The sequence below is a fragment of the Dendroctonus ponderosae genome, unplaced genomic scaffold (assembly GCF_020466585.1).
Source record: "Dendroctonus ponderosae isolate FM_Combo_2020 unplaced genomic scaffold, Dpon_F_20191213v2 Dpon_F_20191213_8, whole genome shotgun sequence".
In the NCBI taxonomy this organism is placed as follows: domain Eukaryota; kingdom Metazoa; phylum Arthropoda; class Insecta; order Coleoptera; family Curculionidae; genus Dendroctonus; species Dendroctonus ponderosae.
In genome coordinates, this window is record NW_026019016.1 from 1,804,428 (window position 1) to 1,831,123 (window position 26,696).

Below are 26,696 nucleotides of genomic sequence, written 5' to 3' on the forward strand. Positions count from 1 at the left end.
TGGAAATATTCAGCTAAAAATCAAAATTTCACATGATTGTTTTTTGAGCTCAATCGATTCATTTCGGCGTAAGAAGGTCACAAATATGCATTTATAAAGCGTTTGGGTCAATAATAAGGAATAAATCGTCGGTTAAAGATCGTAAACGCTCAAAAAACTCTTAAAATGTGCCGAAAATGTCTATTATTTTGGATCTGAAACTTCTAGCGTGTTTTTAAATGATTTTGATGCATTCCTCGCGTCCGTGAGCTCAAAATTACGTGAAATTTAAGACATTTTGAGAAAAAACACCTGAAAATCCCGTGCGTTACCCAGGCCTACTGCAAATTCGTAAAAATATATCTGAAGACACTCACGAATTCCAAACTTTCAGAATACGTATATTAAGTACATTAGACGCAATGTAATAAAAAAATCGACCAGCCTCTAAATTTTGAGTTTAAGAGAAAATCATTTTTTCCCAAAGATGTTGAAAACAACGTAATTTTTAGGAACACAAGGGCCCCATTTCGGCAATTCACATCAATAAATTCGACACTGAAGCTGCAAGCGCCAGTACGGATGGTAGTTGCATTATTTGGGACTTGGAGCGTCAATGCAGGCGGCAAATCTTGTTTGCCAAAACACTATTTTTGTGTGTTCGGTGAGAATACAGTTTTATTTCACTGTTTTTAACTACCAATCAAATGACAAATCATGGCTCGGTCCCTTCCAGGTATTACCCAACAGGAGTTCAAATTCTAACTGGGGGTTCGGACCGAAAGGTCGCTTATTGGGAAGTGCTGGATGGATCGCTCGTACGGGAACTTGAAGGCTCCCCTACTGGCACTATTAATACGCTGGATATTTCCCCCGATGGGGAATACTTTGTTACCGGGGGGAATGATCAGATTATCAAGCTATGGCGATACCAAGAAGGTTTACGTTTTTTGCTTAAAACGTCTTCGCAAATCCTTGCAAATAAATTTGCCTTTCAGGTACAACCACTCACATCGGCCTGGGACATGCAGCTGTTATAAACTCGGTGCATTTTAGCGCTGATGGAAAGTCCATAATCAGCGCCAGCGCTGCCGGCACAATTTTCCTGTGGGAATGCCCGGAAAGTGAAAGGAAGCAACCGGACAAAAATGACATGAAAATCAACACAGCAGCATTAGCTGCTGAATACCACTCAAATCCAACCGAAGAACACATCAAAGGTAACAAAAAGAGATGGAAGGACTTTCTCTTGTGCAACAATCAAACATATCGATGAGTCAATGCAAAAAATGATCTCACGAATCAAACACTCAACATAAATGTTTCACTGACACAATCTGTTTAGTTACACAATTGGATTGCTCAGCTACAATCAGTTCAATGGTCGGTTATGTGCCGATAAACGAAATCAGTGCATAATGTTCAAAAATAACTTCGCTTTCACCCGATCAGAATGTATGAAATTGAAAATATCTTTCCTAGATCTTCCAACTTCAAGAACAGCTTCGGGCAGCGCTCGAAGCTCCCAACATTCTCAACGAGACGACGGTTCTGAGCGCTGCAAATGCTCCTCAAATGCGAGCAGCATCAGCAGCCGCTCTTCATGCCTTCAATCTTTGGGAAGATCAGCACACAGTCCACAATCTTCGGACAGTGGTTTGAAGAAATCGACCAGGTCTTTGACCAAAGCTGATAGTGTGCGAAGCACACAACGGGAAGGGTGTAAAACAATTTCAAAATAGGAAAAGAACTTCGGGAGACGGGAGAGAAACGCAGCGTGAAAAAGACACCAGACAAATTGGGAAAAATAGCACACTTTTTCTTAGACAAATTTTATACAATTGTTTAGGTAGTACTTTTATGTTAGGTAGACCCTCGACCTCCAAACGGTGGAAACATGTGGTAATTTTCTAAAAGCAGTTTGAATATGTATAACTTTAAAAGAATGTGCAAGTCGAAATCTGCTTTGGCCAAAAAGACGCGAAAATACATTAAACAAAGTTCAAAAAACCACCCCAAAGTGTTTTTCGTTGCCAATTCACAGGGCTGGAACGATCTAATTTTAATCATTATCTAATTAATACTTGAGCCCCGTTGTAATAAAACCCATTTTACCCGATAAGGATATTTCGGTTTTGAACAGTACCGACCGAATATAGTGCATGTCCCCCGAGTAACTTTCAGTAAAAATTTGGTGAAACCCAAAAAAAGCGGCTTGAAAAGGTCCCCTAAAGGAATAAACTTGGAGTGAAAATACGGAATACTCAAATGAACCGGCAGTGGTTATTCACATTCGCGTCCACCACTGATTGATTATATTAGGGACAGTCTGTACAGTAGAAAACGAGTATTGCATGGCTGTAAAAATTGTTTATCTTTCGGTACTGCGCGACAGCGACCAAAGAGTAAATAATAGTGAAAACCTGCTCGCAGTGGCATTTTTATTAGTTTAGTTACTTCGTACCATCCATTGTCGAAAGGTTCTGGGTACTGGTCGCAGTCAGTGAAATAAATTCTTAAACAGCTCCTGCAGTGGTACCACAAACAGCCTGAAAGCGAGATGCCGAACTGCCCAAAGTGCGAGAAACCGGTATACTTTGGTATGTATTAAAATTCCGGCAAAGAATCTTGAATAATTTACCTACTTATCAAAAGTGGAATTTTTGCAAGTTCATTTTTCGACCCTTTCAGTTTATTTCTATGAGGGCAAACGACTGAAAGCATTTTCGTCTCATTCGAGTGCGCCGTATTGACCGTTTAAAAACGGAAATCCGGCCTAGAAATAATATAATAAAAATATTAAAATTAACGCCTAAATAAACTCAAGTACCGAACTAGAATCGAAACTAACTCCTACTCTAAGCACATAGATTAGATTAGATGTTTCCTCAAATTTTACGTATTTGTTTCACACAAATAATGAATTCAACATGTAGGTATATGGCGTAAAAACAAACTATCCCAAACACACTCGAGCAAATAAACTTGACATCATTTCCCATTCGGTTAAGTGGATCGAAGCAATTGCATCAACATTATTTACGAGAGAATTATAATAAAAAAACGGTTTTTATAAAAACGATGGCCGATTGATCATTCGAATCGCTAAATTCTTTAAATTAGTCACTAGGATGATGATGTAAGTGATGAATGCGAATTCCTCGAGTATGGTAATCTCTAATTTAAGCAGACGATTAAATCGGTTAAACACATCAGACTATTTGAGTCATTCAACGAAATTCAAAAAGCAAATTAAGCAAGGTGTTCCCAACCAGATGGTGTGCATGGGTGTGATAATAATTATTGTATCATTCGAATATTTAATACCATAAAAGGTAAAGGAATATTTATTGCAGGCCACTCATGCTTCGCCAAGAAAATTCCTTTCCACGATGGCCTAAAAGCCACTGGACAAGTTCTTCAGCTTGATAAAATAAAATAGAAATAGCACAAACTGTGTTACTCATTTTCAATCCACACTCAATAGAAAAATTAGCCTCGGACCACATCCTTCCGCGATAAAAATTGATTAAAAAAAATATGTGCAAACCGAAAGCTGTATTAATAGACTTTTAAAATGATAGAAATAAAAATACCTTTGTGTTGTCTATTTCACAGCCGAACGCAAAACATCCCTGGGCAAAGACTGGCACTCAGGATGTCTGCGATGTGAAAAGTGCAACAAAACTCTCACCCCAGGCAATCATGCCGAAAGAGAAGGAAAGCCTTACTGCCACAATCCCTGCTACTCTGCCTTATTCGGCCCTGGTGGCTTTGGAAGGGGCGGAGCTCAAAGCTACGTCTACAAGAAGTAGGCGCACGTTCCATAAGTCTGGAAGGATTCATTAGGATTAGATACTGAAAACTGTTCAATGTTCTTTCACTGGCGAAGCATAACATTTTTTTTAAATTGCCCATCTTTATAACCGGAAATTTGATATCTCCCTTATTTAAAGTTGCATAAGTATTAACACATAGCAATTTTCATGTGATCGATTACACTAAAGGTATTACCGCTAATTAAACGATAAGAAGATATTTTTATTTTTTGATTAATAAAATTGATTTATGACTTCACATGTCCCCTTCATTTAATACCCTAATATAACAGAGAAAAGGCTTTAATGCCTAGATGGACTGGGATTAGTGGTAGGCAGACAATGAGATGAGAATTTTTTATTTTAAAAATCCCACATCTTGATTTGGTTGGATTTGGACGAGAATTGCCATTAATGTCTGGTTTAATTTAATCGCAACCTTGTGACCCAAATCCAGGCACTCAAACAGTGTTTCCTCGTGCAAAGAGCCGGTTCCTATCGACGTGATGGTGCTGAAACATTCCTTTGAAACTGCCACCACTACAGAGCCAACGGCGCACTGTTCTTCTGTTAAACTCGGGTCTACTATGCAGTGATTGCCTATTTTACATACAGTCACCTAAAGGGGGAAACTAAAAGTCGAAGATAAATCATTAAACGACTTAAAGTTACCAAAACTGGAAGGTTTTCCACATTAAGCCTGTCGCAGTCAATTATATTGTCGGATACTTCTATTTCCACGTTGTCCCCATCAATATTAACGGCTTTGATTTTCGGCACTTGCGTTATATGAAGAGCAGCTTTCACTGCTAGAGAAACTGCATCGAACAGATTTCCACCGCATTCTAAAATCTACACCAGAACATGTTAAGCACGATGATAACCAAAGCTCTAATAGAAAGTTTACCAAAACATCCACATACAACTTCCAACACTTTTTGCCTTTCAAAATGCACAGTTTTCTCAGGTCGAATGTTAGTGGTGACTCATAGGCGGAAGACAAAATATTGGCAAGTTCAACCGCCAAACTTTCACCTCCACGGCCCTCAAAATCGGGAGTGGCATTAGCGGAACTAAAAGGCACACTTAGAAACTTGCAGCTTGCGCTTGATAATTACGGACTAACCAATCGACAAAGAACTCGATTTTTCCCTCAAAGGGCTTTTCTGGCAAGGGAGTGTCCACTTCGATTTTGACCGCAACCAGAACATCAGTGTTGGCCAATCTTAGTCGAGCCGAGCCAAAAGCATGCTGAACTATATCAGTTTCCAGTTCCATTGGTCTGTAGCCTTCACGATCTCTGCCATCCACTCGGAAATTTTCCTGGAAACACGAGAAAGACCTGCTTGATAAACGATTTTTCGGCAAAGTGCCTGCCTTCTCATTTAATGAAGAATTGTTCGATATAAAAATGAAGTAATTTTGCACAAATGTGCAGATCAAGGAGAGCCTATTTTTTCCGATCGCAAAACGTCCTTCAACCGCAAATTGAGCCATAGATTGAAAGCTCTGAAGCAATTTTCGCGGTCTGAGTGCGGTAAAAGGCTAGTGGGGCTGTGGTTGAAACGGTGAGTTTTTGGGGCCTTGCTGAACCGAACTAACCGACTCTGGAAATGCAAGTCACTAGCTTGCGAAACATCAGGAATAAATTATTTTCTACGTAGGCCAACAAGCTCGAAAAACTGTAAGTACGTTCAGATTTCTGAGTTTTCAGAGTTCAGACTTTTACTGCCCATAAGTCGGCCTCATATTCATTTTGGTCTCAGGCTTGGTAAAGCTTTAATCCGCCCCTGGCTTAAATGCCGACAACTTTAGCGCTTCGGCTTTGAAGTTTAACATTTTGGTTCACTTCAAGAGTCTGATGTTCAAAAAGCTGCCTCAATGCTCATAATACAACTCTTATATTGCGGTTGTGTCCTTCAACTTTGAGCAGTGTTAACTAATTTATAAATGTTCATTTTGTATGAAAGTTTACAAATTAATCGTGTACTTACTGCAACCCCATGTAGAATAAATGTTTTCTCGGCTTGAGATAGCGACATACTTGAATAGGGCCCTCGATTGCAAGCTCCAATGCACTGAACACAGCAAAATAAGTTCAATATAAATACAGAATCAAATTTGGATATAAAGTTGAGAAAATAGCATAACCTAGAAGAACTTAACTAAGGTTAAGTTACAGTTTTCGTTGATTTAACGCGAACATACCGGTCAAATTGAGCCACGTTCCTATCAAAGAATTTGTACATATTTATTTACTATTTCCGAGGCGATTAAGTAAATTCAATACATAAAATTAAGAGAAATAACTTTAAATTTTTTATATTAACTGTTCCGTATGCTGTGTTTTCTTTTCAGCCGCTATGTATAAAAGTGAGAAAGGAGATTTGGCACATTCATTTAACGTATGGCTATTTTGATATTAGGAGAAAGTGAAACACTCCAGTCTGGCAAATTGGTTTTAAAAAAAATACCGTCTTAAAATGTGTAAATTTTCATTAAAAATATAATTATATTATTTCTATAATGTATTAAATAACAGCTACGGCTGCTAATGCATACACCAGAACACTTTAAATGGGACTAGGAGTTATTCACTTTCATATATTTGCATACAACCATATTACGTTAGACATTCAACTATTAAAACATTTTTTTGTTTAATAATATAAAATTATTAGTAGGGATGCAAACCCCGAAATAAAACGAACCGTTGTTACCCGTTTTTCTCTGCAGTGATCAAAGATGGCGCGCTAACTATCCTTGTATTTTTCTAGTTTTCATTGTCAAAGCATTGTCAAATTTGTCATCATCTATGCATCTATGTTCAAATCCTCCGGTTGACTGTTGTTTTCATTATCGAATATTCTTCTAATCCCGTTTACAAGTGAGAAACATCAAATTTGAATCGAAAATGAGCTCTGTTGATCTGCCATTCCGGGCGGAATATTCGAAAAGCAGTCGTGCAAAATGCAAGGGCTGCAAACAGCCAATCGAACAGGCTGTTCTAAGAATGGCGACTCTAACTCAGGTAAACCGGAAAAGTAATGAGCTTTAGAGCTCTACGTGTATAAGTTGGATGGCCCGATTTTCAGTCTCCATTCCACGATGGGAAGCAGGCCAATTGGTTCCACTTTGACTGCTTCTTCACCAAGCGGAAAATCAATACTACAGACGATATCGACAACTTTGAATCCCTGCGAATTGAGGATCAAGACCGCATTAAAGCTAATGTGGGGGCCCTGGCTGCTATCGTTCCAGATGCCAAGGCCAAAGGGAGAAAGCGTCCGGCCGATAAAGAAGCGACAAAAGCAAAAAAACTGGCATTGAAGGACTATACTATTCAATATGCCAAAAGTTCGCGGTCCGTTTGCAGAGGCTGCGAGCAGAAAATCATGAAGGACGACGTATGGAAACAACCAGCATGAATCTGCTAAACTAACTAATGAACTTGTACAATTCCAGATCAGAGTATCAAAGAAGGAACATGATTCTGATGTTAGCAGACAAGTTGGGGGCATTGATCAGTGGCATCATTTGACCTGCTTTGCTCAGCTCAGGTCCGAGCTGGGATTCTTTGAAAGTGCTGATAAAATACCCGGATTCCAAGGCTTAAGCAAGGAAGATCAAACCCAAGCCAAAAAAACCATACCGTTAGTAGCCGATTAGTGTTGTAGGCAATTCACTCATTTGCAACTTTTCGAATATATTCAAGGGCCATAAAACAAGAAGACATTCCAGAGATCAAAAAGATTAAGATCGAGGATGATCCGTTGGATGAGGAATACAGGGAACAGAACAAAATCATGTTCAACTTCAGAGATCAGCTGAAAGAAGTGCCCAAGAACGAATTGAGGCTGCTATTGCAAAGCAATAATCAGGAAATACCCGAAGGTCTTGAGAGTTTGTATGATCGCATTAGTGACATAATGACATTTGGAGCCCTACAGCCTTGTAAAGGTAAGAACATTTTATAAAAATCACTGCTTGTGCAGTATATTGCTGGCTTCCGTAGAATGCAAAGATGGGCAGCTGATTTTCGGTAAAGCGGGCTATACATGCACTGGAAATTTGAGCGAATGGGCCAAATGTACGGTTGTAACTAAAGAGCCTGAAAGGACCAAGTTTGTGGTCCCCAAACAGCTAAAAGAAAGTCACCCGTTTTTGAAAAAGTACAGATATGTGGCGAGGAAAAGAGTTATTAAAGATGCGAAACCTTCTGTTTCTGTGAAAAAGGAAGCCAAGGATGAAGTGGATGGGCCGTGAGTACATAGTCACTTTCGAATCAATTATAAAAGCTGATAATCCGCGTTTCTTGTAGTCCAAAAGTGACAAGAGCATTGCCAGCCCTTTATGAGATGGAATTCGTAATTTTGGGGCACCCGAAGCGAGGCAAAGATGTCCTGAAGAAAAACATTTTAGCTTTGGGGGGGAAAGTGGTGACACGAATTCACGAGACAAATATGGCCATAATTGCGGATGTAGAGATGGTTGAGAAAATGGGAGTCAAAATGCAACAGGCTAGAGACGAAGAGGTTTGTGCACACGTCCAGTCTAAATGGGATTGGGCTTTATTTGTAGTATTGCCATAGGTCCACATTGTGTCAGAAGACTTCGTGGACGAGGCGAAAAACAATGCAGGAAAAATCCCAGAACTGATCATTAAAAAGTGCATCTGTAGCTGGGGATCAGATGTAATTAAGCTACTTAGTTGCCGGCATTTGTTACGATTTTTCTGTTTCAGCCCAAAGAGAAGCTTCCAATACCATCTTCCAAGTCAGCTCTCAAGTCGAAAAGCAGATTCACCAGCAACGTGCCCAGCAAAATCACCCTTAAACTAAAAGGTGAGTCATATTTTCAAAAATAATCTATATAAGTACGAGAAAAAACTCAATAACTTTTTTTCTTTTTTTGGTCTGGCATCAGATCATCAGTCACTTGATTTGCTAGGACAATTTCCTCGCTTTGCTTTTTAATATCGTCCCTGGACAGCACATGGGGGTCGATAAAAACTGTTTCTATTAAAGACTCTTCGCTAATTGCCTGGAATTCTTTGATAGTCTTGGTTGATTGATACATCAGGTGCTCAAATAGTTTGTAAGCCTCGTCTCGCTCACTTCCTTTCAGCAAATCTTTGGAGCTTTGAGCCAGCTTGCTGAACTTCTTTACCAAATCCGGTATTATCTTCGAACCATCAATTTCCTCTTCATCTGGTATCGGGGGCAAACCTTGCTCCAAGTATTTGATCTTTTTCGCAGACGGTTTCCCATTGTATGAGAGCAGTGTAGACAACAGTTGTAGGTGTTTCAGGGAGATGCGAATTTTGGCCATCAAGTTATGCCTGCAAATCAATAGCTTTGAAATTCGAGATATGAAGCAAAAACGGCCTTTTTTCAAGCACTTTACCTGCTTTCAATGGATTTGTTCAGCTGTCGAATATGTTCGGTCTGGTCCTCAATTTCTTGCAAGTGCTCTTTTTTGGTTTGTTTATACTGAGATGTAGTTTCAATCATTGTAAACTCCATTTCTGATTGAATAATAGCGGCGTGGCTGGTTTTCTTCAGTAGCTCGTTTCGGTTTGCTTCGCACTTGTCCACCATGGCAGTGAGACGTTCTTTCTGAGCCAGCTGCTCCTGAAGACACGGATATATTGCCTCCAGATTCGGGACGAAAATTGCATTTTTTAAGTACGTTAATGTCGTTTCCACGTCTCTTATGTTACTTTGGAGCTCCAAGAAGCTTTCCGAAGGGTGCAGTTGGACTTTTCCCAGATTAATGTCGCTGTCTCTTCTAAGAAGATCTTTCACGTTTGCTCCGAAGCTTTGCACTCTTTGGCTAACGCTTTCCAAGTCGTGCTTTCGAGAGGTCAAATCGTGCTTGATGATTTTTTCAAGATGTTGAAACTCCTGGCGACGATCGTCCAGATATTCGGTGGCAAGTTGTCCTAGTTTGGTCGCATTTATCATGCACTTGCCCTGACTTAAACCGTCATTTCGAATGGCTTCTAGTATTGCATCGAAATATAGAGCGTCCTTTTTCATAATGGCAATCATTTCTTTATAGGAGTGTCTGATTACAATGGCTGCTTCCTTTTTTAAAATCGCATCCTGCACTTTTCCAGTGATAATGTGAGCTTGTCTTTCGCAGGGCAACATGCTGGCCCAGCTTAGGCCTTCAAATCGCAGGATGTCTTCCAGCTCAGCGTATTTCAGCTTCAAGTCGATCAGCTCTTGGGTTTTGAGCTTCTTTTTGTACTGTAGAAGATCCCGCGATTTTCTCTTGTTGAAGTTAACTTGCTCCACCATTTCAATCACCTTTTGTGGCTGGGAGTTTTGATAAGCCAGCTGCATTTCCCGGTGATCCGACAACGTATTTCTCAACTTCTGCTTGTCGCCACGGATGGCATTATCCAGATCTTTTCTGTTCTGCTCGATTTCCTTTTGCATCTTCTTCAGCTCCCTGATTTGCTTCTTTTCAGCCACACCGGTGTCCACTTCCATAATTTTCCGGTCGCGAGTGTACAGCTTAATCAGGCCTTTGTACTGAGTAATTTTGTCTTTTGTGGTCCATCGGTTGGACGTCATTCCGTGCTGTTTGACTTTGTTAGCGGAAAGCATGTTGTTTGCGTTCATCTTGCCTGTTTAGGATAAAAAATACTAGATAAAATATTGATAAAACGTTAAAGTCAAAAGGGCTGCACGTCAACCGGCTAGAGATTTGCTTGGTTAATTGCTGCCTAGTTAACGGTCCCAATCTCACCTGCATGAGCATCACTCCTATGAAATTGATGTTTTTTTGCTTTCCTTCAAGGTGGCTCTGCAGTGGATCCCGATAGTGAACTTGCAGATGTAGCGCACGTTTATGAAGACCAGGAGAAACAAAAGTGGACGGTCGTATTGGGGCTTACCGATGTGCAAAAGAACAAGAACAGTTACTACAAGTTGCAGTTGCTCAAAGCTGATAGGAAAGACGCATTTTGGCTTTACAGGGGATGGGGCAGGATTGGTACCACTATTGGCGGTGAGTGGGTTTAGAAAATTTTATATATTTGTTTAAATAAAGTCTTGATTCGATAAAAGCTGATAGTAATGAAACCGTTATAAATAAGGCATTGGTCATTATTAGGCAACAAAACGGAAAAGCTCAATGGCCTCTACGAGGCCCAAGACTTATTCCGTCAACTGTATGAAGAAAAATCGGGAAATCAGTGGGATGAAAGAGACCATTTCGTGAAAGTGCCCGGAAAAATGTATCCGATCGATATTGATTACGGCAATGATAAGCTTGAAAATCTGGATATTGTCCAAAGTGACTCTAAGCTGCCCAAGCAAGTGCAAGTGAGTGAGCTTTAAAAAAATCAAGTTTGTCGATAACAGTAATTTTGCCCATTCTAGAACTTAATAAAGCTAATATTCGACGTGAACCAAATGAAAAAGCTCATGCTGGAGTTTGAGCTGGACACGGAAAAAATGCCGCTTGGTAAACTGAGCAAAAACCAAATGCAGAAAGCCTACACTGTTTTAACTGAGCTGCAATCGATCATCGACAAAGAAAATAACCCAAACAAATTGATCGAGGCCACTAATAGATTCTACACTTTGATTCCCCACAGTTTCGGAGTAGATGAAGTTCCTATTCTGAAGGACAAGGAGACTATTAAGGTGGGAAACCCCCACATCTACCCCATAAGTTACATTCAATACGGTTTCTATCAATTTCAGCAAAAAATCGATATGTTAGACAGCCTTATGGAGATGGAGATTGCCTATAATCTCATGAAAGCTTCAGGTGGCGAGCATACAGTGGACTCTTACTACAATCAGCTTAACACGGAAATCGACATCCTCGATAGAGAGTCTGAGGAATTCGCAATTATTCATGAATACGTTAAAAACACTCATGCAGCCACTCATTCCAACTACCAATTGGAGGTTGAAGATGTGAGTAACTGTTGTGTTGTGTTCGTTGATTCGAGTTTTAATAGCATGTTTTTCTAGGTGTATGTTGTGAAACGAGAAGGCGAATTTAAGAGATACAAGCCGTTCCGCAAACTGCATAACCGCAAGTTGCTCTGGCACGGCTCCAGGACGACTAATTTCGCCGGTATTCTGTCTCAAGTAAGTAGCGGAAACTCGCCAGAAGACTGTCTTAAAATTATTTTTATAGGGCTTAAGAATAGCTCCCCCCGAAGCACCTTCGACAGGCTATATGTTCGGAAAAGGAGTTTACTTTGCCGACATGGTATCGAAGTCAGCCAACTACTGTTGCGCCAGCCCTAAGGATCCCAGTGGTCTACTTCTGTTATGTGAAGTAGCTTTAGGAAACGTAAGTTGACATGTGATAATAATAATAATATATTATTTGTTGAATATTTGCTTTTAGATGCTGGAAAAAACCCAAGCAGAATATATCGAGAAGCCACCGAAAGGCCACCATAGTGTTAAAGGTCTGGGTGCAACTCATCCAGATCCAAATCTGGTTAAAAAAATCGACGATGTCGAAGTTCCTGTGGGAAAAGGCGTTCCAGCTGCAGGAGTAAAAGGCAGTACTCTTCTGTACAACGAGTATCCTTTTCTTATAATGCTGCTAATAATTCTGTTAAGTCATCACTGACCAATATTTCCCTTAATACACTCTCTTAGGTACATTGTCTACGATGTTGCCCAAGTTCACATTAAGTATCTGCTGAAACTGAAGTTCAAGTACATCTTCTCGTAAACAGAGAAACGGCGTTTAATGTTGATAATAATGTTTGATTTAATGTTACCTGTTAAATACTTACATAATGTTCTGTAATTGCCTCTATTACTGTTATGTTGTTTGTTCCAGTTCCTAACGTAGCTTTAAACATCGCTATTTGTATGAATTTGTCTTAAGGAAACTATCAAGCTTGATACTAAAAACCGATATTTTGGTTTAATTCATTTTCTATGTTTCTAATTAAAAATAAACTGTTAACTAGCGACGTTTATTTTTTACTTAAAAAAGGCCGAAGTGCATCACGGCTTCAGTTTCCGGGCAATACTTTAAAACACACGCACACAAAAAACGTATAATAAATTAATCTGGATCACCAAAAAAACAACAACAATCCAATAATGGGCTGACACTATGCAAAATTTTGCAACTTAAAAACGAAGAGTATGTGAAACCTGAGAGACTAGAACATCGCAACTAAAGCTACGATTTGGGAATGAAATGAATCACTCCATAATCGCCGTTTTCCATCCATTTACTGTCTTCTTTTTCACATCTTTCGGCCACTCCTGGTTGAAGACCAACCACAATGTCCGCTTTGATTGTCCGCAGAGTCAGCAATCTGCTGGGTTGAAAGCCTTGCAAAGCTTCTAAGGGAGGCGTGGTTGGGTCCCAGTTTTTCTCCCCAAACAGCTTCCTAAATACGAGGAAACAAAATACTGTGACAAACAGATAAATCAACCAACCTGTAGTTTAGGTCTCCTTTGAAGATTACGCATGCAGAATCACTCAATATGCTGTACAGGTCTGGAGCCAACTCTTTCATGAATTTATACTCGTATGGGTAAGTCCAAAAAGGATGTGCAATGATTGACCACTGACCTGAAGACACGAACTCTGAAAAGTCATCAGTATGTTTTTATGCACATTTTTCCAAATATCGTGCCAACCTTTACACTTTTTTGCAAAAGCTCTGGTGATTTCGTCATCCATTTGGGACATTTCCTGCAAGGTCCAATGAAAATCCGTCTCAGTCACATCGGATATGAACCATGGCATAACTTTCACATGAAATCGCACTTTAAACCCTGGATATGCTGCTGATAAACTGCTCATTAGAATTAGATCTGTAATGAGCTCATATCCAGCATTATCCAGGACGACATCTTCAAAATTTGAAGCTGTTAAATAATCTGGAATGTTTTCCTTAATTGTGGCAATCAATATTTACCGATATAAACCGCTGTGGAAAATTCGGTTGAGGAGAGATTGTCGTAAAACTTCTGCGAATCGTCCACCAAGATGAATCGGTCCATCTCGGTTACATTGAGCACATTCAAGACGTCGTTTACCTTGCCTAGAGTTACCGATAAGTCGCATTTATTGCCCCAAAGATTGGCCTACAACACATGGAGGATTCCAACCAAGACTCGATAGAAGCACTTTGCAATCACCTTAAGGTAAGTTAAAACCATCTCCTGGGTAAATTTTTCGTCGCTAAACCCTCGATCAGTAACACCTTTCAGGTGTTTGCTTAAAATCACTGTGGCAGCTCTGCACTTGTTAAACTGCTCCTGCTTAAGACTTCGGAAATAGTCAAAGCTGCCTAAAGAATCACTAAAAAAGGCATTTCAAACACTTCTGAACTGGCGGCACAGCTTCCGCTTACGTTAGCGAGAAAACTTCCTTAATCCTTCTATACATGTAGCATTCAACCAGCAGCCAAATGGTGTTAAAATACGTGGTTTCACCCTCTTCAGTGGCTTGTTTGTCGATGTAATCGTTGTATATTTTAATATCAGGCGCATCCGACAGCAGTTTGGTGAGCGGTTTGTTTGTTTGAATCTCATATTTGAACTTCGATAGCTCGCTGATGACTTTCTTCAAGTCTTCGGCAGAATTCTGAATGGGAACAGGCTATATTACCGTTTGCGTAATGGTTATCGGTTTTATAGTTGCTATATTTTTGTCAATAAATTATTTAGCGATTGAACAACTTTTTCGTATCAATTAAATTGAATATCACGTCCCTATCGCAAAAAAAAATAATTTAAAAATTACTCGTTAGCAGCAATATTCCACTTGGTAGCACCACGCTGTATGCTAGGTAAAACTGTAAAAAATCAGTATTACCTGGTCAAATTCCTTAACAACGTCTAGTTTGGTACGAGAAAGAGTATCAATGATTTGTGTCAGGATTACTGGCATTCGATTCTTCACCGTATGATAGGCGAAGCTCCTGAAATTTGCATTAGGTGAAAAAAATCTGAATGTCTGCAAATGACTTGCTTTCATAATACAAGGGGTTGAAGTTTTAAATTTATATTTTAATTTCGCCTTTAATTAATTTAATACAAAAGTCATATACAAATATTCGATGTCAGGAAGAAATAATGTTTGTTTTTATTGGGATAAACTAGGACTAGCTAGCTTTGGACAAAACAGTTGATTTCATCAGGTCTTTCACGTTATTTGTGGCAAGAAAATCCAGAACAGCAAATAAGACAAGTAGGCCTGAATAAAGGCAAATAAATGCATTTATAAACGAAATATCTATTTACAAATAGCTTAAGCAATGTAAAGAGTGGACGCAAATATTTTCTCAGTTCCTACCTTTTATAAAAAGCTGATAAATAAACATTTCTTGGAGTTTTAAGGTCCATACTCATGTCGGTGCATTCACACATTGAGACCAAATTAACAGCCGGATTTCAATAATTGAATGAAACTTAACAAATAGGGGGCTACTTTGAACTGATAATGGCACTTTTATCAAGCAATAGCCGCATTTCTGATAAGGAAAATAGTTTTAAAGGACACCCAAAAACACTCAATGACACAGCTTGTCAAAAACACATGTGTATTGTTTTGGTTGATCGATTAATCAAATGACTGAGCCTGATTAAGTCGCCTATCCTTCTTTCCCTTGGACTAAAAAAAGGATGGTGATAATGCTCTGAGAGTGGGCATTGTTGCAATCAGCGACAATAAATCACAAAAATTTGGTCAAAATGTCCAAGGGCGCATTCGTGACTTAAGTGGCAAATCCCTGTGAGCACAACCGTTTTAAGTAAAGCAGTCATAACAGACTACACACTATTAGTCATAGTGATCTGTTTTTGTTCGGGATGTTCGGTATCTTATCTACAGCAGTTTTTCCAGTTCGGTAAGACTGGTTCAATATTATTTGAACAGATTTGCTACTAATAAATCCACGGGGGTTATCCCAAAATTAATCATTTTTTTATGGATTATTCAAAAGTAAATCAGCGTTGATTTCGCTTGTTCGTCCAAGATCTGAAAATAATGGGCAATTGTTTGGAACAGTTTAAGAAATCACCCTCCGGCAACATAGAGTAAGTTTTACTTATTTATTCACCTAATAAGGCTTTATTTTACGTTTATCGCATCATAAAATTGCAAGTCAACGGCACACAATCCAGAATCTTTGCGAATGCACTTAAAAGTACTAATTAGAATTATTATATTTATTTATTCAGTCAGTCTTAAGTAAACTTGTTTATCAGCGATTTCGAAACACATGTCTGACATGGTGAAAGTGTGTTTTGTTTCATGCACTACATATTCACAAACTACCATGATATCTGGGGGAATCCCCGATAATCCTTAGTACACCCTTAATGAGTGGCTGGACACCCATTAAGGCATACTTTTTGTTTAAAGATGCTTCGAATGAATTTAAATCAATTTTTTAGAAGCCTATTTTTCCGTGTTTATGTCTGTTTTTCACACAAATACCGACAACATTGAACGCAATAATTCTGTGTTGGAAACAACGACAATTTTAGAAAATGTTCTTTGCACTTTTACCGAACTAATTCATACCGCTAAGTGCGTGAAATGTTAAATAAATGCATTGAAACTGTGATTGAAACTAAAATTTCAGTTTTTTGATTTGCATTAATTCAATTCAATATTTAAAAAAATGGCGTTATGCCCTCATTCCTATATTTAATTTCAAAGGAATCGAAATAGATGATGATTTTTCTGATAAATAAATTGTATAAATGTTCCTCCGTATTGTACGATTTCTTCACCTTTTCCCTTTTCTTTGTCGGCTTTATGTAGCTCCTCAAAATACTCGCTCCATCTCCATCTTCATCTACCTAACTTTATTTTCCCGCATAACTTTTTGCTTTGTCTTTCGCCGTCAACTTTGCAAAATGTATTTATATTCTATTCTAACTACATATTGTTTAAAAAGTATTATTTAAAGTTTCTAGAGAAATCTGCGGATTTTTTAGGGATTCAAGCGACGAACATAACGATGATCTGGAGAATTCTAACAGTCTCTTGATATTTCCTACCGAACATTCCCGATATGATACGCATTATAAGATGAATGGCAAATTACGTGGATTGACTTTGATATTTAACCATGAAAACTTTGATAATGAAGATCTAGCGCCAAGAAAGGGCACTGAAAGAGATGTGGAAAAAATTGCGAACACTTTTAGAGCTCTAGGATTTCAAATACATTGTTACAACGACTTGACTCTGAATGAATTGAGAGATCTGATCCAGGACTGTAAGTAATTTATCAGTGTGAAGTTGATTACATGAAAAGCGTCTTTTGCGGCTCATTTGAGTAGTAAGTTGTTTTAGCAGCAGCACGCTTCCATGAGCACAGACTGGAAAAATTTACACTTCATTATTTTATAGCAAATAAACGAATCAGCAATCTACAACACACAATAGGGGCATTATATCTGGGTAAAACTCCTCATAACTCCATGAGCGTGTTTTCTGCTCTATACTAATTATAGAATAATTATTATTCGAGCGCTTCTCATGCAGATTTTCGCAGAAATATCAAATTAACAAAAACAGTAGTTTTTTCTTCTAAATGACAGGGTGTCCGATAAAAAATGCATCAAAAATTGGTCAAATTACTGAAATGGTTTCTGAAGAAATAACTGTCGAATTGCGGCTTGCATAAACAAGGGCAAATTTTAAAATAGTGCGAAAAGTGTCCTGAGGATGATTCAAAATCGAAATGTTTTCCACTTATAGAACAGACTTTGCCCTATAAATGTGACACAAAAGTTCTCCAACTTTGCAAGTTCCTGAGCGAATAATTGTGAAGCTACGATCTGCTTAAATATCCGCAAAAAGCACACGCAATATTGAAAAATTCTTTAAAACTGCCTGATATTGACTAAAAATCGAAACTTTTGATACTTGCAGAGTAGACTTTACCCTACAAAACACATTCAAAATTGGCGTTCTCGCTTAGCAATTTACAAAGGAAATAAATGCCAGACGCAATTTCGAAAAATTCTTGAAAATTGCCTTATGATGACTAAAACTGGAAACTTTTACATTTCGCATTTCAACATTTCTCTAATAATAATATAACACAATACATTAATTTATGTGCTGGTGTTATCTGTTTTATACAGACATTTTATACTGTAGCAACTAAATTGCAGATGTTAAGCAGGATTACTATCACAATTTGAGAGACTGTTTAGTGATATTTATTCTCACCCATGGACATAACGACGATCTGTGGGCAAAGGACACCACGTATGACCCGCAGGTGGAAATTGTGGAGAATTTTACCAATGATAAATGTCCATCTTTTGCTGGTAGTGTTTAATAAAAGCATGTTGAAATAGCGCTGATAACTGTGGATGTTGCTTTTCGCTTTTAAAATGCTCGATTAATTCGACCGAATCAAGTCTAAAACAATAATTGCGGGTATTTCAGGAAAACCGAAGCTGATTTTCATCCAGGCTTGTAAAGGGGAAATAGTTCAACGTGGGGTGAAATTGCAGATGCGACCAAACCGCACAAGCTTTGATGGATTGACCTTTTATGAATATCCCACTCATGCAGATTTTCTAATCGTGCATGCTACTTCTAAAAGTAAGTGCTAACAAACGAATTGCTAAAAGTGCTGAATAGTAATCACTTCTATTCTTAGAGCATTATGCTTTTCGCAATGAAGAGAAGGGGTCGTTTTTTGTCACAGTTTTGTGCGAAGAACTAAGCCAACGGCACCAAAACACCGATTTGCTAGCGATTTTGATTGGCGTTAATCGAAGAATGGCTATTGAATTTTCATCCTCAAATAGCGACATCACTAAGCACGGCGGTAAACAGGCGCCGTATTTCGAAAGCTCTCTAACAAGATTAATCTTGTTTGGACATGGATCTAATTCACCAGACAACTAGACATTCCAATTTATTTTAATTCCATTACATGTTTATTCTCTTTGTATACTGAAAACTGTATGTGTTTATAACTCAAATAATGGAATCTCTAAATGAGAGAATTTCTACGCTCAATTGAAAGATGTTCCTGTTATGTAATGTTTTGTATATTATAATATACCACTTTATATATACATTTTCTAATTCCTGCTCAGTTGCCTCGGGTTTTCATAAAACCCAATAAATATTTCCCCAGAATATGAATTAGAAATCAATTCCAGTTGAGGCTCTTTCGCATTAATCTTCTCAAAAAATGAAATTTTCAATCGCTGATACATGTAAAAGTACATTTCGAGTCTTTTCACTGTCTTCTGATTTTTTTCCGATTGCTGTTACCGTTAGGCATGCGGGACTTTTTTGCCTACATAATTTTTATATCCGATTTAAATATACAATAATTGAAGAATATTTATTAGCAAATAAGTAGATACATAAAAATATATCAAAAAAATTCACTAAAGTATAATATAATAGGAATACCATAATAATTTTCTACTCTAAAATAAAAATGAGCAATAAACATAGGTACCTAATCTAAATAACCAAGATATGTAAAAATTAATGAACCTTCTGCAAATTCGATTGATAAAAGCGAATAGCTAGCACTATTAGTAAGTAGGACAGTCGAATTTTAAAAGATTCATCACTTGATTATAGCTTAAGACTTAATCTAGAAAAATAAATGCGCATCTAGGATAAATTGTCAAAATATAAACAAATGACAGAAAAAACATACAACATATTAATGGATAATTCCAGCTATCCAAATGCTCAAGGACTTTTTTCGTTTTGTATGATTTTATTGCACTATTAAATGCCCGAGGAATAGTTGGCAAAAACCAAAGTTTCCCCCTTTTCATACATTGCAAAGTCTTTAGTTAAACAGGAAAAAGTAGCATTTTAAAATATTCTGTCATTTTTACATTTAAATTTGATACATTTAGCTCAGATGCATAAAAAAGCATTCTTGTAAATTGGCGTACAAAAAGGTCTGCATGAAAGACAATGGCACGGTATACAAAAATACGTATTCTCTAAATATATTTTTAGTGTAAAATGGTATTGGGTCATTCAATAGGTAGTTTATCGCATTGTATCAAAAATTTAACTGCTTGAACATGAGGCAGTGTCATTTTCAGGGGCAGCATCGGATTTTTTATCCAAAATTTCTCTAAAAATTCCAAAATTCGTTAAAATTGACGAATGCTTTATACATGGCAGTGAACGTTTCCCACTAAACTTTTCTAAAGGTGTGTTAACATTTATCGGCTACTAACTACACGACAATAATATATTTTAGTTTAATCTACATAAACCATTCATTATACGTTTTCTCCATCAGCTATAACCCAATCAGAATGCTACTTATGTGATGTGATTAATCAGTTTCTTCGGTTAGTTAAACATAATTAGTGTGGCTCTATAAAAACGACTGTAAAAGTGTTAGAATAAATTCATGAAATGTTAGCCCAAAAATTTCCTTAATTTATATGAAAGTTTCTGTAAACTGTATACTCGGAAGAATGATTGATTTCCATAAGACAACTGAATCTGATTCCCGACAGTAGATATTAACTAGTAACAGCATTTTCATCAGTTTCAAGGTTCATGTATGTAATAAGTTGTTTGATTTCGATAAAATACGTTAAAAATATATGTAAGCACAAGTATGAATTAATACTTACCATATTAGCTAGTTAGGGTATGAAGAAATTACGGTCTACACAACACTGACACCTTGAAGTACAAATAGACATGCTTATCGCGATACGATACACTCGATTGAAAGTGTATTAGTTAAATAAAGTGGTGCTTAACAATTGACAAATTTCCCACCAACAAGCAACTGAAATCAATCCAATAAACGACAATCTAGTTCCTCAATCATTAGCATGCCCTTCTAGTAAATAAACCCCATATTTACATAACCAGCCAGTTGAAGCATTCGTGGAGAATCAGCTTTAAATATTAATTAATGAAAGTAGCAGAGAGCACAATGGAAACATTAGCCAGTTTTACAGGTAAGCAGATTCTCCAAAAATTACCCAATCTACTTAGACCCGCTACTGGTTCCATACCCGGGGATGGTGAATTTAATGAGCCGCGTAAGCATGCTCATCACACAGGGAATTTGCTTCTGTCTGTGCATGGTTGGTGAGTCGGGAACATTGCTTTCAAAGTCCACAGCTACGCGTTGAGACACGAAGGTGAGGATCGTCATCAGATCCTGTTCGTGAGCTCTGCGCTGCAGCTCATCGCTCAGAGCTTGAACGAACCAGGACCCTTTGGTGGTATTGCGCCAAGAATAGTAACCTGTTGAATAATTTATTTTTGTGCTGCTTTGTCCTTGGGCTAATAGGCGTAAATCGGCGAGGATCGTTCATAATAAAATAGGGAAACGTTTCAAATGACGCCCTATTTCTAACTTTTTTATTATCATAGTTTCGATATCGGTACAATTATCAATCGAACCGAGTAATTTCCGATGGTTAAAATGCTCAGAAAGTGATGCATTTCTGATAATCCTTAACGTATTACGTTATTAAAACCTTGAGGTGCGCAGAAATAAATCTACTAGATATATGGGGCGATAAATGTCCCCATGTGGATCAAACGAAAAAATCTCTAACTTGGTAATTTAACCGAAATCGACACAATAACAAAAAAATCAACACTAGGGCACACTCTGGTCATTTCAAACACCCGGCAGATGGATGAGATGAGAATGAACCCCAAAAAACCTTCACGTATATGTAAGCTTTCTATACTTACCAGTTATATCCGTTGTCGGTTTGAAGAACACAAAAAACAGTCAGTTGTACATGCAAAAAAATCACTTACCGTGAACTGTGGAGAACACAATCAGAAAATCGGCCTGGGACGGAATTTTGTAGGACGTGAAAATCTCTCCGTCGGTCTCTGTTCTGCTCATTGCTAAATTCACACCGCCATCCAGTTTATCGCCTTGGCAAGCTTGCATAAAGAACATCTTCGGTTTACCTGCCCAAAAATAAGAAACATTAAGATTCGAGAGTCTACAACAAGAAAGATATGGTGGCTGCTTACAACCCTGGAAAATGGGTCTGAAAGGTATCTTTCCTAAATAGAGAAAATCTCGCCAGATTACAGAAATGGTCGCGAAAGTCAACTTCGTTACAAACAACGTTTACAGTTCGAAATACCGAATCGTTACCGGGTGCTGGTATGGGTCGATCACAAAACTTTGAATACGAGGATACGATGTGATGTTGAATTGCTCTTGGAGGTTTGGTGCCACATAAAATAACTGTAAATCATCATCGGTGTGTTTAAAATTATAAGATTATTCATGTAAAACAGATCAGCATTTTGCGAAACTATTGCTGTAAAAGTAGGAAGTATTTCGTTACTTTTACAACAACCTTAGCCAGTTAATCCCTTTACTGTACCTGCTAATGTTGGGCACCTGTCGGGTGTGAAAAACGTCCATAAAATATCCGGTTTGTATGCATTGTCCTTTGCATACACAATGTTCGATTCCCCATGAGAAAGGACAGCAATGAAGAGACAGTCGTGATGGGTATGATCCATGGCAGACACTAATCAGAAAGTTTCCGTTTGGAAATGAAAAATAAAAAAATGGCAAATAGTTACCGTCTCTTATCCGATTTTCCAATTCCATGTATGATAGATCCTTAAAAATTTGCACGTCGAAGCCGAGATATCTGAGAGAGTCGCTTAGGTTTCGGCAGTCCTCATTGGTGCCAGCCCGGGATTTTAAACCAAAGCATTCGAACATTTCATGATTAAAGATCAGAGCAACGCCTCGTTTCTTGTGGTCCATTTTGTAATGTGTTGCGTATTTTGGAACGGGCATCCGAGCGTAGATTTCTCCAGGGCGAGAGCTGAACAAAAGAAAACGATTGCATTAAAATAAACAAAATATTTGATCATTTATTGTCATTATCTAGAAAAGCAATTTTTCTCAATAACGAAAAAAGCAAAGGATTTACTGCTGATACTGATATACATCAGCAACAGATATCATATGTGTTTAAAGACAAAGGCTGCGTTCCAATTTTTCAACCTTTTCGCCGATTTTATCTTGAAAACCATACAGAATCAGATTTACTTTTCGCTTAAACCAATAAAGCCATCCGAGATTACAAAATCAGTATCAATAGTGCAACAACCAGTTAATCTTATCCATCATTGGCAAAACCTGTCTTTCTTCTTTAGATATCGTTCGAGCCCTTCGATTGCATCGCTTTGGAACAAAAGGCTAATCTGGGTCTCCAGCTGATTTTGACCAGATGGTAACCAAGACAAAAGACATGAATGGGCTGAAATGAGGCCCTTGCAGCCAGATTAGTTGTCCCGACTATGAATATTATATAAGTCCACCTAAGTGAAACTCAAAATTCAATTATCAGGGGATTAAAGGTGAAGCAGAGCAGGTGATTTGCTGGAATGTTTGCAATGAAACCATATTCTGTATCTACGTATCTTTCGATACAACTCAGCTAATCATCAGGCCATTTACCTTTCCGTGAACAATGAAACCAAGACACGCATCATACTGAATTCAGCAATTTAGAGCAGCTAATAACGAAATGAGTTAGAACAGCTTACCCAGGCCTGCCCAGAGCATCTCCTTCATCCAAACAACCTCCATTGCTTTCACAATTGCCATTGAAACAATCGCCTTCTTCTGCATCTTCAAATATTTCTTCGCCGTTCTTCGTATGCCCTACCTCATCTTCTCCACTGGGATCCATCATTAAACATCCAACTTTGGGGATCCGTTTAAAGTTTAAATCACAAAATTAGTCTTCAACTGACCACAACAACACGTGAAACGAAGGAGAAGCCAACAAGAACCTGTATTGATACGACGCACGGCCCGCTTTGTTTTTTATTTATATAGCCATTCTTTTCTTTTGTACACCCAATCGCATCAGTCCTCTTTGTTTAGGGTCTCTCTAGTTTTCAAATATAGCCGTTAGCCGTCAGGCTTCGTTTTCGCATGGTTATCAACCAGGTTGAAAGCGGCCTGCATTTTCACTCCAATTCGTTTAGTTTGCTCTGCTAAAACTCACTATTTAGCAGCAGGATTAAGCAAGTGCATTTTTATTCTTTGCAGATCTCAATAAAAGTCAATAAACCGATTAAATTTTAGGCGTGACGTCACAATATTCAACCGGATTGTCTACCGGGATAGTGACAGAGCGCCAAACTGGCAGCGGTCGCGTGACGGTTGCAATATGAGGTTAACCGCAACCGATTTGTTTGTAATTTGTAAATTATTTGTTATCTATGGTGTTCATTGCGATTTACCGGCTGTGTATCAAATTGTAATTGTAAGGTAAAAATATTTTCATATACACCTATTTAAGATGAAAATTCAGTAGAATAATTGCTACTAATGTGGCAATGGGGGTTATAATACCAACTGAAACAAACTCTTAACATTAGAAGTATTCAGTTGAGATAACAAAATTCAAATTCAAACAGGGCTTGTTCTGGAGTGTCTCCGTCCATGATCACTCTAATACACTTTTAATTGTTATTGTTGTTTTATCCGCCTGGAAAAAAACAATAGCACTAATTTGGGTTACAAGCAATGCGGCTTCAACTTTAAAAGTTCAGTTTCAACTACCAAGCCACTTCTAGGCTATGCTTCCTAAAATCTTTAATTAAAAAACTCCCCTAGCTGTTTCTAAGTTAAACTATTGAGAATATAGTTTATTCCCAGCCTTCGCTCTACTTACATGACGATTCCGTTTATACTATCCAAGATGAGAATAAATAAGTCTGGGAGGACGCCCCTTATACAATATACAGTATAACTTCTGTAATCCGAACTAAGGAACTAATCAGAACTAATAAGTTCATTTGGTGCATATCTCGAAACATTTGACTGCCTGTGCTAAATACGTTCGGGTTCTACGTTTTTTTCGCCTTCGGGCTCGTCAGAGCTAGAGTGTAGTTCATCTTGAACACGATCTGAAATATTCATATCCTTTATAGATTCCTCTTGATCTTGACCGGCTACCTAATTAGTCACTTCTTAATGTGTAAAATCTCTTCTAGATGGTCTGGCGCATGAGCTTAAATTAGAAGTTGTAAATTGAGCTTTCCAACTGTAGGAACAAATTCTGTGTAGAAACATTTTTTTAAATATCTATTGTCCCTTGCTTTCCTCTGCCCTTTGTAAGCCATCGATAACTATTAATTTCCAAAAGAACGAGGCTTTCCAGACCGGCCACGCACTTTCAATTTCATTTTATGGGACTTAGAGGCGTTTGAACAATACATTCTCCCCTTGCTCATTTTTCTACTTGGGGAGGATGCTTCAGATTGATCAGCAAGGGTCCTTTGAGGGACTAATTTCCAAAACAGGCCACTTTCGTCTGCATTTCCCGGACGTTGTTTCGCAGCAGTTATTTGAATCGGCAGCACTCGTAAAATTGCGTTTAAAATTTCTCCTGGCAATGGAAGGCAAATATTTTTGAAGTAAATTACCTTAACTGTTGTTGAACGTAACTGTTGGGATCAACGAATTGTTCGCCCGGACTATAGCGGGAGCTTCCAGACGTTCGAATTAAAGGGGTTTTACTGTACTCATCTAAACACAATAAGATTGTTATCATTGTGTATATTTTCCTGACTGTATTTCAACTTAATTCAAAATAAATTCCTGGGTTCCAGTCAATTTTATTGTTTACCATTCAAAATGTCACAAAAACGTTTCGGTGTTTGTCTCCACCATCATCAGTTTGTCTAAAATATACATTCACATTCGTTATTAGTTTAAAAGAAGAGCTCTGTTAAATATACATACTAAAAAACAAATTAGAAACATATAAAAAGTATATTGAAATCGTTTGAATCTGTTGGGATTACAGGTGATGAGTCAGGACAATCATGTTTGGGAAAAGATTAGAATTTATTGCTTAGATATTTAAATTTTATTTACATGTATGGTTGGTCCTAACTTCACATTTGGCAAGCCACTGAAAAATCTTTACTTCGTCCAATATACTTTTAAACTAATAACGAATGTGAATGTATATTTTAGACACACTGATGATGATGGAGAAAAACACCGAAACGTTTTTGTGACATTTTAAATGGTAAACAATAAAATTGACTGGAACCCTGGAATTTCTTTTGAATTGTTATCATTATAATTTAGGTGGAATCAATAAATATGAAGACGAAAAACCCGAATCCGTCACGAAGCAATTCGTCTAAACGGCAGGTCGAGTTTTACGTTCGCAATGATCAGTATAGCTGCTCAAGGAAAACTTTTAGAGAAATAAGACATTATCAGCAGATGACAGATGTGCTCATTCCGAAAATATCCTTCCAGCGATTAATTATGGAAATTTTAAGAAGCTTTAATCCTGACGCTCGAATAGCTCATTCTGCTGTAGAGGTGAGCGTATTTTCTCCAGTGTCGACGTCTGAGACTGATGGATTAACGTTTTTAGGCGTGCCAAGTAGTGGCGGAACATTATCTTGTGGAGCTGTTCAACGACTCGCAAAGAGCGGCTAATCACGCCCGAAGAAAAACCGTTCAACCAAGGGACATGCAATTGGTTCTTGAGTTCAAGCCAGTTTGAACAGAAGTACGTTATGTCAAGATTGGTCCCATTGTATTTATTTTTTTTTAAAACTTTATGGCCCAGAGCATCGGCATATGTTTTTGACTGTAATGCTTGCCATGCAAGCAACGTAAGTTTAAGCAAAATGACACTGTTAATGTAGGATCATTATTTATGTTAGAGTCGTTTTCATTTATCTAGTATCTAAGATAAGAAGGACTAATAACTAAGATATTGTAACTCTTATTAAATTTATATTTTTATAAGTAGTTAAAAAGTTCAAAAAAGGCTGTATTTTATTACTGTTGTTCTTCCCAAACTTGCGGGAATTTTCCAGAGAAAATTGGCTGAATTAAACTTTTTTATTTTTTTT

The 26,696-nt window shown here is 37.9% G+C and overlaps 7 protein-coding genes across 9 annotated transcripts; 3 read left to right on the forward strand and 4 right to left on the reverse strand.

Moving 5' to 3' along the window:
- Window positions 1-2,370: 2,370 nt before the first annotated feature.
- Window positions 2,371-4,017, forward strand: LOC125502407 (cysteine-rich protein 1-like). The gene is made up of 2 exons (XM_048669328.1): window positions 2,371-2,579; window positions 3,598-4,017. The coding sequence occupies exons 1-2, from the start codon at window positions 2,540-2,542 to the stop codon at window positions 3,792-3,794; spliced, it is 237 nt and encodes a 78-aa protein (XP_048525285.1). The 5' UTR covers window positions 2,371-2,539; the 3' UTR covers window positions 3,795-4,017.
- Window positions 4,018-4,140: 123 nt separating this feature from the next.
- Window positions 4,141-6,178, reverse strand: LOC109544775 (exosome complex component RRP42). Its single transcript, XM_019915107.2, has 5 exons — window positions 5,792-6,178; window positions 4,924-5,120; window positions 4,705-4,870; window positions 4,470-4,649; window positions 4,141-4,416 (listed from the first exon to the last, which is right to left on the reverse strand). Exons 1-5 carry the CDS (start codon window positions 5,837-5,839, stop codon window positions 4,156-4,158), a joined length of 852 nt encoding a protein of 283 aa, XP_019770666.2. The 5' UTR covers window positions 5,840-6,178; the 3' UTR covers window positions 4,141-4,155.
- A 410-nt stretch (window positions 6,179-6,588) lies between these two features.
- Window positions 6,589-12,760, forward strand: LOC109544770 (poly [ADP-ribose] polymerase). The gene is made up of 16 exons (XM_019915102.2): window positions 6,589-6,828; window positions 6,893-7,204; window positions 7,263-7,450; window positions 7,513-7,757; window positions 7,813-8,059; window positions 8,119-8,332; window positions 8,390-8,491; window positions 8,542-8,641; window positions 10,608-10,817; window positions 10,923-11,134; window positions 11,192-11,458; window positions 11,519-11,737; window positions 11,795-11,914; window positions 11,964-12,122; window positions 12,180-12,361; window positions 12,440-12,760. The coding sequence occupies exons 1-16, from the start codon at window positions 6,712-6,714 to the stop codon at window positions 12,513-12,515; spliced, it is 2,970 nt and encodes a 989-aa protein (XP_019770661.2). The 5' UTR covers window positions 6,589-6,711; the 3' UTR covers window positions 12,516-12,760.
- Window positions 8,650-10,547, reverse strand: LOC109544771. Its single transcript, XM_019915103.2, has 2 exons — window positions 9,204-10,547; window positions 8,650-9,138 (listed from the first exon to the last, which is right to left on the reverse strand). Exons 1-2 carry the CDS (start codon window positions 10,427-10,429, stop codon window positions 8,688-8,690), a joined length of 1,677 nt encoding a protein of 558 aa, XP_019770662.2. The 5' UTR covers window positions 10,430-10,547; the 3' UTR covers window positions 8,650-8,687.
- LOC109544772 (damage-control phosphatase ARMT1) lies at window positions 12,750-20,481 on the reverse strand. Of its 3 annotated transcripts, none has more exons than XM_048669330.1 (8): window positions 20,420-20,481; window positions 14,628-14,733; window positions 14,164-14,396; window positions 13,949-14,111; window positions 13,726-13,894; window positions 13,445-13,660; window positions 13,241-13,391; window positions 12,750-13,191 (listed from the first exon to the last, which is right to left on the reverse strand). In XM_048669330.1, the coding sequence occupies exons 2-8, from the start codon at window positions 14,700-14,702 to the stop codon at window positions 12,978-12,980; spliced, it is 1,221 nt and encodes a 406-aa protein (XP_048525287.1). In that variant the 5' UTR covers window positions 14,703-14,733; window positions 20,420-20,481; the 3' UTR covers window positions 12,750-12,977. The 3 variants fall into 3 exon arrangements, with proteins under 3 accessions (XP_048525287.1, XP_048525286.1, XP_019770663.2); XM_048669329.1 differs by lacking the exon at window positions 20,420-20,481 and adding an exon at window positions 15,108-15,342 and having other exon boundaries at window positions 13,445-13,621; XM_019915104.2 differs by lacking the exon at window positions 20,420-20,481 and adding an exon at window positions 15,108-15,342.
- On the forward strand, window positions 15,461-26,695 carry LOC109544773 (caspase-1). Its single transcript, XM_019915105.2, has 8 exons — window positions 15,461-15,850; window positions 16,760-17,043; window positions 17,948-18,106; window positions 18,228-18,386; window positions 18,445-20,755; window positions 23,857-24,078; window positions 25,912-26,154; window positions 26,210-26,695. Exons 1-5 carry the CDS (start codon window positions 15,801-15,803, stop codon window positions 18,693-18,695), a joined length of 903 nt encoding a protein of 300 aa, XP_019770664.1. The 5' UTR covers window positions 15,461-15,800; the 3' UTR covers window positions 18,696-20,755; window positions 23,857-24,078; window positions 25,912-26,154; window positions 26,210-26,695.
- LOC109544766 (caspase-1) lies at window positions 19,130-23,679 on the reverse strand. Its single transcript, XM_019915098.2, has 6 exons — window positions 23,346-23,679; window positions 22,368-22,618; window positions 22,163-22,312; window positions 21,576-21,734; window positions 20,813-21,047; window positions 19,130-19,905 (listed from the first exon to the last, which is right to left on the reverse strand). Exons 1-6 carry the CDS (start codon window positions 23,492-23,494, stop codon window positions 19,839-19,841), a joined length of 1,011 nt encoding a protein of 336 aa, XP_019770657.1. The 5' UTR covers window positions 23,495-23,679; the 3' UTR covers window positions 19,130-19,838.
- Window position 26,696: the final 1 nt, after the last annotated feature.

What these genes read in the sequence shown, in the direction of transcription:
- LOC109544775 (XM_019915107.2), bottom strand. Translation starts at nt 5,839, where the DNA reads ATGTCGCTATCTCAAGCCGAGAAAACATTTATTCTACATGGGGTTGCA. An exon ending in ATCGAGTTCTTTGTCGATTG is followed by an intron (nt 4,871 to 4,923) that starts GTTAGTCCGTAA and finishes TGTGCCTTTTAG; the next exon opens with TTCCGCTAATGCCACTCCCG. An exon ending in TGGAAAACCTTCCAGTTTTG is followed by an intron (nt 4,417 to 4,469) that starts GTAACTTTAAGT and finishes TTCCCCCTTTAG; the next exon opens with GTGACTGTATGTAAAATAGG.
- LOC109544772 (XM_019915104.2), bottom strand. Translation starts at nt 15,181, where the DNA reads ATGTGTGAATGCACCGACATGAGTATGGACCTTAAAACTCCAAGAAAT. An exon ending in TTATCAGCTTTTTATAAAAG is followed by an intron (nt 14,734 to 15,107) that starts GTAGGAACTGAG and finishes TGCAAATTTCAG; the next exon opens with GAGCTTCGCCTATCATACGG. An exon ending in TTTTGCAAAAAAGTGTAAAG is followed by an intron (nt 13,392 to 13,444) that starts GTTGGCACGATA and finishes ATGACTTTTCAG; the next exon opens with AGTTCGTGTCTTCAGGTCAG.
- LOC109544773 (XM_019915105.2), top strand. Translation starts at nt 15,801, where the DNA reads ATGGGCAATTGTTTGGAACAGTTTAAGAAATCACCCTCCGGCAACATA. An exon ending in TAAATGTCCATCTTTTGCTG is followed by an intron (nt 18,107 to 18,227) that starts GTAGTGTTTAAT and finishes CGGGTATTTCAG; the next exon opens with GAAAACCGAAGCTGATTTTC. An exon ending in CGTGCATGCTACTTCTAAAA is followed by an intron (nt 18,387 to 18,444) that starts GTAAGTGCTAAC and finishes TTCTATTCTTAG; the next exon opens with AGCATTATGCTTTTCGCAAT.
- LOC109544766 (XM_019915098.2), bottom strand. Translation starts at nt 23,494, where the DNA reads ATGATGGATCCCAGTGGAGAAGATGAGGTAGGGCATACGAAGAACGGC. An exon ending in GATGCTCTGGGCAGGCCTGG is followed by an intron (nt 22,619 to 23,345) that starts GTAAGCTGTTCT and finishes TCTTTTGTTCAG; the next exon opens with CTCTCGCCCTGGAGAAATCT. An exon ending in CAGGTGCCCAACATTAGCAG is followed by an intron (nt 21,735 to 22,162) that starts GTACAGTAAAGG and finishes ATTTTTGGGCAG; the next exon opens with GTAAACCGAAGATGTTCTTT.
- LOC109544770 (XM_019915102.2), top strand. Translation starts at nt 6,712, where the DNA reads ATGAGCTCTGTTGATCTGCCATTCCGGGCGGAATATTCGAAAAGCAGT. An exon ending in AGCTGCCCAAGCAAGTGCAA is followed by an intron (nt 11,135 to 11,191) that starts GTGAGTGAGCTT and finishes TGCCCATTCTAG; the next exon opens with AACTTAATAAAGCTAATATT. An exon ending in AGGACAAGGAGACTATTAAG is followed by an intron (nt 11,459 to 11,518) that starts GTGGGAAACCCC and finishes TATCAATTTCAG; the next exon opens with CAAAAAATCGATATGTTAGA.
- LOC109544771 (XM_019915103.2), bottom strand. Translation starts at nt 10,429, where the DNA reads ATGAACGCAAACAACATGCTTTCCGCTAACAAAGTCAAACAGCACGGA. An exon ending in AACAAATCCATTGAAAGCAG is followed by an intron (nt 9,139 to 9,203) that starts GTAAAGTGCTTG and finishes ATTGATTTGCAG; the next exon opens with GCATAACTTGATGGCCAAAA.
- LOC125502407 (XM_048669328.1), top strand. Translation starts at nt 2,540, where the DNA reads ATGCCGAACTGCCCAAAGTGCGAGAAACCGGTATACTTTG. An exon ending in CGAGAAACCGGTATACTTTG is followed by an intron (nt 2,580 to 3,597) that starts GTATGTATTAAA and finishes TCTATTTCACAG; the next exon opens with CCGAACGCAAAACATCCCTG.